At 36.5% G+C, this 10,088-nt stretch overlaps 1 protein-coding gene across 1 annotated transcript; it reads right to left on the bottom strand.

Moving 5' to 3' along the window:
- Positions 1–9,312: 9,312 nt before the first annotated feature.
- Positions 9,313–10,088, bottom strand: LOC103964248. The gene has a single exon (XM_009377163.3). The coding sequence runs from the start codon at positions 10,071–10,073 to the stop codon at positions 9,429–9,431; it is 645 nt and encodes a 214-aa protein (XP_009375438.2). The 5' UTR covers positions 10,074–10,088; the 3' UTR covers positions 9,313–9,428.

Below are 10,088 nucleotides of genomic sequence, written 5' to 3'. Positions count from 1 at the left end.
CAGCAATCGTTGACTGAAGTGGCATCAAAACTGTGGACCCATAGAAACTATAATCAAAATTGAAGTTTAAACGACATCCTTTTCAACTTTTTATTTTTGAAAATTTTAACGAAAAACTTACTGTATTATTCAGTTTAATAAAAAACAACATTTTTATATTAAAAAATCAATCTTAGTACTATTCACTTTATGCTTTATTTTGTCATTATCTTAAAATTCAAAGTTTTCAAATCATTTTCATTAGTTTTCCTTTTATATTCTTTTTTCCTAAAAATTAAAAAAAAAAATGGTAACTTTGTCATGGCAATCTACTATTTCAGGGGCCAAAAAGGCATTTCAGTCTCCCTCGCCCATCATTCTGTGATTCACCAGTACTAGGAATCTAATATAAGACGTGTCATGTGAAATATGGGCCTGTAATTCGTCCTCAACCAATGAGTCATCCTGTAGTGATTCATCCTTTTCAGCTTCTCTCACACACTTATTAAGTTTTTTTGCGTTTGATTAATTCAATCCGATGACTATAAATAAATAAATAAAAGTGTGTAAGAAGCTAAAAATGATGCGTGAGAATTGTCTCACACACCTTGAGATTTAGGATGGTTTTTAAAATGGATCATGAAATTTTATTTTTTGTATTCTTTGAACACATGATCACTGTATGTGAGAAAATTAAAACCTCATCACCTCAAATTTAGAGGCTGTAAATATTGTTAGCTCATTAAACAATAAAAAGTAGAACTAACTACATTTCACTCTCTTGAAGTTTAGGGTGACCATCAAAATGGGCTACAAAGTTTTAATTTTCTCATTTTGTACCATAAGATGTTAAAATGTAACAATTTTGTCTTTGGTCAAGTTGATTGTTTGATTCTTCATTAAACTAAAGGAAAACTAATGAAAAGAGTTTGAAAACTTTGAGTTTTAACTATAAGAACAAAATAAAGGATAAAGTGAATAGTACCAGGATTAACTTTTTAGTGTAAAAATGTGATTTTTCATTAAAATGAACAGTACCGGAAGTTTTTCATTAAAGTTTCCAGCTAAAGAAAAACTAATGACATATTAAGTGTAAGATCTTAGTTAGCCCCATATAAGCCAAAATTGCACCCCATACAAAAACATAAAAACAAAAACAAAACTCAATAATTTAATGGAGTATTATATATTCAAAAGGACAAAAATTGTAAACTGATACAATTTCAAAACTTCAAGATGTAATGCGAAAAAAATTAAATTTTGAAAATCTTTTTAAATCTGACAAATTAGCCCTAAAAAAACATATGGGAAAAAAAAGAAGAAAATTAATTCAAGAATGGACAAGTCAATAGCATAGCATTGCCACGAGCCATCACCCGTCTTTGAAAAGTATTAAGTTCTTAAACAAATATTGGTTGCGGGGCCCATTGTCGTCTCAATAGTCAATCAAGTTGTTTCTTTTCTTTTTCCACAAAAACAAGAGAAATTTTGATCTCCATTATCCTACATTTTTCACGTTTGTGGAATTTTACTTATGTTTAATCGATAAAGAATTAAGGACCTTGGAATGTCTTGTAATTATGATATTCTGATCCTAAAAGCACTTATGTTGGCAGCCAAACACTCAGCAAAGTACCAAAAGCCCTCTTCTATTTTTAACATTTAGAAAAGAAACTACATTTTTTCTTTTGGGAACACCCTCCCGCAAACTTATTGTGTAAGATCATCTCCAACCGAATGGTCCAGAGGGGCCAGATGGCCGAACAACGCTCAAAAATTGTCTCCAAACGAGGGTTAGGCCAAAGAGCTCATGGGCCCCACTGGATAAACAAGGGCCAAATGGCCAACCGGCTGGTCCAGAAATTTGAGTATTCCTGTCGGATATAACAACATCAATATAATATATTCATGTCGGTTATATCCGACAGGAATGCTAGATCAACAATTTAAATACAACGGCTAGCTGACATTAGCTAGCAGTTATTTTTTATTTTTTATTTTTTGCATTTTTATTTTTTTTTTATTTTTTTTTACAAATTTCTTTTCCTATAACTTCTATTTTTAAATTGTATTTTTTTCTATAACTTCTATTTTACAAAATCTATTTCATATATTTTTTTTAAATTCTATTTTTTTCCTATAACTTCTATTTTATAAAAAAAAATCCTATAACTTCCTAAGCCATTATACAACATTAAATTTAATTAAGTAACATGAAACAACATTAAACAATATGAAACAACATTAAATAACATTAACCAACATAAAAGAACATTTAACAACATAAAACTTAAACAACATTTTTAAAAACATTTAACAACATAAAACTTAAATGTCTACTCCATGCTTCTTTTGGCCCAAAGATGTGCAACAAGATTATGTTGTAGGTACTTGTTTGTGGCACGGGAATTTATCATCTTATAACGCCTCATGTACTCATTTATAGAGATACTACAAGTTCTTTGATTGAAAGGCAAATTAGGCCCATCATATATTTTTGCACAAGCCCTTTTTGACATATTTGGATCCTTTTGGTCGTCATCAGACTCTCCATCAATATACCCATCTCGCTCATCCTCCATAATCATGTTGTGTAATATGATGCAAGACATCATGATAGAGTCCAAATTTTCTCGATTCCACCCTCTTGCCGGTTCCTTAATGATCTTCCACCGTACTTGTAGAACACCAAAAACTCTCTCAAAATCTTTTCGGTATGCCTCTTGGTGTAAGGTAAAACATTTTTCGACGTCATTTTTAGGGTTTGGAATTGCTTGGACAAGTGTCACCCATTTTGGGTAGATGTCATATGCCAAGTAATACCCCATATTGTACTAACAATAGTTGATATCGTAGTCAAGTTGAGGTAATTTACCTTCCGTCAAGTTATTGAAGAGGGGTGAACGCCCAAGAACTGTAATGTCATTTTGGGATCCAATGACTCCAAAGAAAGCATGCTAGATCCATATGTCATACGAGGCAACCGCCTCTAACATAATAGTTGACTTTCTCGACCTCTGCTAAAGCCTCATTGTCATCCGGTGGGACAGTTCTTCCATTTCCAATGCATGCACTGTAATGACCTTATCATGCTCGGAAACCCGCGGTCTTCAGCTTTGCGAATGAGCCAATCTAGATCTTCTTGATTTGGCTCGCGGAGGTACTCCTTTTTGTAAAGTTGAACAATTGCGTTACAGAATTCAGCAAAAGTATCAAGGCATGTAGACTCAGACATACCTTGGGTTTCATCCATCGAATCAGCTGGGGAGCCATAGGCCATCATTCTTAGTGCAACAGTAACCTTCTGATGAGGTGAGAAACCAGGGTGGCTTGCTCTGTCCAACTTTTATTGAAAATATAGATTGACCTGATAGACATCATGAAAAAGACATGATGCCTCATCCGAAAGCGACGTCTGAAATCATCTTTTGTGTACATCGAGTTGGAGTTGAAGTAGTTGTTTATCAAATTGGCATGCGTCATTACTCTATTTCGTGGTTTGTAAGAGTGACCAGCAACAGAGTCACCCCATTGAGGTTGTTCCTCAATTGGCTGACAAACCATGGCCGCAGCCATAGCTACCACATATTGTGTGTTGCACCATTCTTCATCTTCTTCATTAGACTCCTCATATTCTCGTCTCATCTATGCCCATTTTTCTTCCAATTTAGAATTGGATGAGGACCCCCAATTGGAATTTTAAGAGGATCCAAAGTTGGAATTCATTGTAAACTTGAATTGAAAGAGATTGAAATGAAATAGATTGAATTCAAAGGTGTGTGAATTATAGCCCACTATCCATCCTATTTATAGCCAAAAAATATTCAAATCTAAAGGCTAGCTGACGTCAGCTATCAATGGCTAGCTGATGTTAACTAGCCGTTGGATTTGAATTTGAATTTTTTTGGGCCAAAATTTGTAAAAACAATATGAACAAATTCTCATTTTTTTTCCCTATAAATTTAAGTTGTAGTAGTTTTTAAATTTAAGTTGTAGTTTTTAAACATAAGTTGTAGTTTTTTAAATTTAAGTTGTTTGTAGTTTTTAAATTTAAGTTGTTGTAGTTTTTAAATTTAAATAATAAATTATGTTTGACCTTATGACCTTTTGGCCCTCGGTTGGAGACGGTTTTTTGTGACAGAGCTAAAACGAGCCATATGGCCCTTTGGCCTCAATTGGAGATGGAGGCAAATATGGTCATGTACTATTCATTAAAATATTAATATCTTGGAGGGCCAGAGGGCTAAAACGAGTCATCTAGCCAACCTTCGGTGAGAGATGGCCTAACTATTGGAAGTGAATTTTGTGTGTGGACATTTGTATTAAGCAACAAATTTGAGAGGTAGGGAAAAAAAAAACGACATAGGGACAAATATTGTTTTTGTTAATCGGATGACTAATACAGCAACAAATTCAAGAGGTAGGAAAAAAACGCGAGATAGTGTGAGATCACACAAATGGTGTTTCTGTTAATCGGATGATTGGCGTGGTGCGAGTGTTAGAAACAAAGAATTTATCCAACTGTTCCAAATCTGCAAATCTGCAAATTTCTATTCCAAATCTGCAAATTCATTGTTTAAACTACTAACTACCAACAAAATTCAATCGTTAACAACTTTCAATTCACAATAAAGTTCAATATACACCCTCCAATTCACACAAAAGTATCAAAAGACCACAACTTTAACAACTAATGAGTCAAGGTGTTCTTCCAAAAACCAAAATAAGAGTTCCAAAAACACCAAAGATTTGTCCAAAATACTAAAGATCTATCGGAAAGTTGTTTCCAAAAAAATAAGGGCATATTCAACTATAACAAAATGAACCCTTAAACAACCTAAAGCATTAAAGCAACATCATGGAACATTCCTCCTCCTTTTCTGACCACTTGCAGTAGACTTTGAAGTAGTTTGAGAGGCTTGAGTTGGCTGAGATGAACGTTGTGGAGCTTCCTGAGTGCATGGCTGCGATGACTGAGAGGGTTGTGATGCCTTCGATGTTGAGGCCTAAGTAATGAACCCATATAGCATTAGCACTGACAGATACTACACTTCACAAATAACAAATTCACTTAAGAAATGAAAAATCATCAAAAAATATCAAAATTATACCTTATTTTTCTTGCTTTTTCTTCATTTTCCAGTAGCTGAAGAAGGATGAGTGGTTGGGCATTTGGCCTTGTTGTGTCCTGAGGCCTTGCAAACACTACACTTCACACTTTTTTGCCCTTTCTTGCTTAACTTGAATTCATTTTCATCAACCTCCCTATGTCTCCTCTTTTTTGGTCTCCCAGACTGCATTTTTAAAAGTCGGAGGAATAATGCATTTGTTTTCAGATGGTTCCCAAAATTTCATGCCTTGAACGAGTTTAATCAAGTTTTCGTAAGTTTCAAAGTATTTTTCCTTCTTGTAACAAGAGGAAACAAATTCCTCAGTCTGTTTCCTTGCATAATAGATGGCCTAGCAACCATGAATGCAAGGAAAGCTAGCAACCATGTATGCAAGGAAAGCCTGTCAAATCCCATCTTCTACATGAGCAAGTGCACCCATTCGTATCCACCACAAATATATTGCCTCTGCCTTCATCCACTTCAAATTTTTATCCTCCAGACCATGTTGTTATAATGTGTGAGCTTTTCAGTTTATGCTCCTCCAACTTCTTCTAGATTTTTGGGCAGATAACTCTTTTACCCTTCCTCATCGCATATCTTTTTAACCATATATTCTTCATCAATAAAACTCTTACAGTTTCCAGCATGGTAATAATAGGCTTGTCCCTAGATCTTAGGATAAAAGAATTGAAGCTCTCACAGTAGTTGTTTAAGAGAATGTCACACTAAGTGTGTGTCTCAAAGTGTGACCTACTCTAATGCAAGGCCAGTCTCTTCACCAACCATTTATAAGCTTCGACATTCAACCTATTTACCTCAGCCATACTATCTCTAAAATCAACAATGGTTGTTACCTTGGCAGCATTCCACAAAAGCATTGTTTAACCATTTCCCTTTAAACCTATCTGCCTTGTAGTTGGTGTATAAGTGCCTAACACAGAATCGATGATTACAATTAGGTAGCACCTTCTCAAAAGTTGGTATTAAACCATTTTGTTTGTTAAAAATGAAAGTCCAAGTACGCTGGTTCACAATTCCCAAGTCAGTAGCTAGCAGTTCCAGAAACCAAACCCAATTGTCTTTGTTCTCAACCTCTACTATGGCATATGCAATAACCTAAGTTTGGTTATTTTCATCCGTTCCCACTACAGACAATAACTGGCCCTTGAACACTCCTTTCAAGTGGCAATCATCCAACCCTACAAGCTGCCTACATCTATTCTTAAATCCATTTTTGCACACCCCCAAACAAATATAAATCCTTTGAAATATCATATGAGCATCATCATAGGGCAGCACCTTCATTTGAACTGTACTACCCGGGTTTGTCCTCCTAAGTTCATCATAGTACTCCCATAACTTTTTGTACCGATCCACGTTACTCATCCCTTCAAGGATTTTTAAACACTGTGCTCTTACTTTGTAGGCTATCTTGAGATGTATCTTAACCATTATTTCCTCCTTCATTGTCTCCATAAATGCAGTGATGGGCATGCTTGGGTTGAGTCTGAACTTGTCCACATACCTCTTCACAAGCCATGCCACTTTGCAGTTAGGATTTTCCCTCCAAATCCTCGAACATTCATATTTCCCAACATAGGTTTTCACTTGCATTGAATCTTCATTATACATCCTAGAAGCATACAATCTCCATGGATAGTTTTTCTCACACCTTGCACTAATCTTCCATTTCTCATTCCTTTTTAGCACAATATAAAGTGCACCATGCTTAATGAAGTGAGACCACACTGCTTCTCTCAACTGTGCAGCATCTATAACTTCAATCCCTTTTCAAACTTTGGATCATACCTGTTGGCTTCTTTATTGAACTTAGAGTATATGATCTTCTCATCACATTCTAAACCAGAATCATCAACACAGTGCATGCCATCTGAGTCTTGTCTCTCATCATCAAGGGGAACGTCTTCTACATCCCTTGCATCAATAACTTATTCTGGATGTTGGTTCCCAACCCTTCACCCCTTTCAGCATCTCTAATGACATTTTTTACAACTGTATCATCTACTGCACGATGATCATCATCTTCCAAATTGTAGTCACTGTCCACAAACTCATTATCTGTAGTGTCATCCTTTGCATTTACTGCCACAAACAATGCATATTTGTTAAAAACCTAAACTTTGCAAAAATAATTGACTACTAAAATTAAAATTGCAAAAATAAATGTTTTAAAAATTTTACCTTCATTAACTTCTACTTCGGCCCCTTCATTAACTTCTTCAGCTTCATGACCTTCTTCAGTTGCATCATTTTCATCATCCCCATCACCTTCATTATCAGCATTATAAAGACCATCTTCAGCCTCATCTCCGCTTCTTTGTCCTCCCTCAGTTGCTTCAGCCTCATGTTCATCATCATCATTGTAGGCTATGTCATTCAAAAGACAGTCGTTTTTCTAAGTGATCAACACCCCCTTTTGCTCTACCCTTCTTCATTTTTGTTCTACTTCCCTTTGTAATCGAAATCGCCACCCTTGATTCCTCAATATCTTCTATCATGACATCTTTTTTTAATATGCCACTCTCATCTAGATTAATCAAAAGCTTATGTTTCAATGCAGCTTGCTTCGGACTCAAATGTTCTAGGTACATTTCTATTTCCCTAGTCCCTGGAACATACTTGCACATTTCACTCACATCTTGGTACTGTTCAATAAGCATTAATCCCTCCATATAAGACATCCCAAGAATCATATAGTGATTCAATATAAACCCATAATATCCTAACTCCTTAATCATTTCATCAATCTCGAAAAAAAAGACATGAAGTCTTTGTCTACGTAATCAAACCAAGCCTTAAACCCTCCCATAGCATTTTCAGACCACTTCCCACCATGGTTAATTTTAAGGCTAAATAATTCAGGCATGCCTGCAAAGTCAAGAAAACAGGTTTTAAAACCTGAAACACTAGTAGGACCATGAGGGAAAAAGGTGAAAATAAAACTATGGCGACCATGAATACATAGTTTTTTAAAGGCTGCAATTAGGACCACAAATGAGACAAAACCACATGCACATTGAAAACAATTAACAATGTAGGGAACCTACTACAAAACACAATTCCAGAAACCACAGAAAACAAAATGGGATTGGAACTCACAAATTCCTAATCCTTAAAATTCAAAATTGAAAAATCGAAAAACATAAACCCATATTATCTACACTTTGAAAAAGGTAGGTCGCTTACAATAAATTGTTGTTTCAGCTACTTCAATCCTCCTTTTTTCCCACCTTATTGCCAACGATGACTTCACGACAACCTTGCCCAGAAACGGTGCCCCTTCTTTGATGTGCAAAAGTGTGCGCAACGTACGACAGCGTGCGAGGTGGAGCGATGACGAGGTGGAACGACTGCACGTTGGTAGGGTTTAGGACAGAGATAGGGGATCGCGATTTCTGGGGGAGTGAAAAGTGATTTTCACTTTTTCACTTTTGACTGTTCCCCTTCTCTGAATTTTGAATTTTTAATTTTTTTTTTAATTTTTTGTTTTTAACTGAACCTTCTCTGAAGAAAAATTAAAAAAAAAATTCATATGGACCCCTTAATGACACGTGGTGCCTAATTGTTGTCCACATAAGCGTCATGTCATCAGTTAACGGGAGATTTAACAGTTTGACTAACGGATGTATAAGACTGTCCCAAAACTTACACTTTACGTTTAACTCTGGGATAAAAAAAAACTTGATGTATTAAATGTTGAAAACCACGAAACATGAGGATAGTAAACTGAGATTTACCCTAAATTTTTTTATTTAAAATTGAACATAAATAGTACCTGAGGAAAACTAACCGCACGCACGATATACGATTGAAGGATTCTTGAGATTCTCACAAAAAAAGATCTGAAGAGGATCGTCATTCTTGTTTTTTTGTCCTCAAAAAGCTATTTGGTGTCAACAGCTGTTCTTGACACTAATACATGAAATGATTTTCGCATGTCTTTTTTATTTTTTCGCACTTCTTTTTATCTTTCATGTAAAAGTTTTATATCGTTTGAGTAATCACCTAATTTTGTATGTAACCGATTAAGCATGGGTCCCTAGAAAATTAAGATGATATGTTTCAGTGGATTGACAATTAGGTTGAGCATGGTTTTTGGTGCCTCCTGTTGGCATTTGCTATGGAGCTTTATTACCTGCTATGGTGGAAGAAGAGAATCACCAGCAAACAGAGAGATTGAGGAAGAAGAAGATGATGATCGTTTCAGCAGCAACCATGAAAATCCCGAATTGGGATTTCTGCATTCAAATTAAAATATAAAAAAACTACAAACAGTCGTTTTTGCAGCATTTGCAATCTTTACATTTCTTACAGAAATCATACAGCAAAGGAATTCCTCACCTTCTTCACCTTCACAGCCCCACACAAATCACTGTAAATCCTCTGAAACTCCTCCAAAACTTCCCTCACAATCCCCACCTTCTTCTTCCCCACCAACATCTTCACCAAGCTCACCAAATGCTTGCTGAATCCGCCTTTTTCGGCCACCAACTTCACCGCCTGTCCCTTCTCTTCCAAACCCACAAAGGGATTGGCCAAAACAGCTTCCACCTTCCGGTTGTGGAGTAATTTTAAGAACCTCCGGATGTCCTGCTCCACCAAATGCACAGAACTGTAGCATTGGGATATGTCCAGGAGAGCCGCCGCGTACCCAGCTGCCGGGTTTCTGTGGAGGTTCGGAGACGGCGGAGAGGAGAGGTGGATGGGGTTGGAGAACGAACGGGTGGAAGATAACGGGGGAGGCTTTTGAAGAAAAGATGGGGTCTTGGTGGAGATAAAGCTGCTGGGTTTGGTGGTGGTGGAGTGGAGGCTGTGGAGGAGGTTGGGCGGCTGTGGTTGCGGAGGAAGTTTGTGAGTTTTTCTGGGACTTTGAGGATTGAAGTGGTGGAGCTCGCGAGACGATGTGGTGGAATAGAGAGTGGAGACATTGAGGGTTGACACAGAGCTTGAGAAGGTATCCATGGAGGAGAAGGAGAT

This window comes from the organism of the source record quoted next, unplaced genomic scaffold (assembly GCF_019419815.1).
Source record: "Pyrus x bretschneideri cultivar Hongxiangsu unplaced genomic scaffold, Pyrus_bretschneideri_v1 Contig40, whole genome shotgun sequence".
Classification (NCBI taxonomy): Eukaryota; Viridiplantae; Streptophyta; class Magnoliopsida; order Rosales; family Rosaceae; genus Pyrus; species Pyrus x bretschneideri.
Note: the sequence above shows the minus strand (reverse complement) of the source record. Positions and strands in the feature narration are given on the sequence as shown.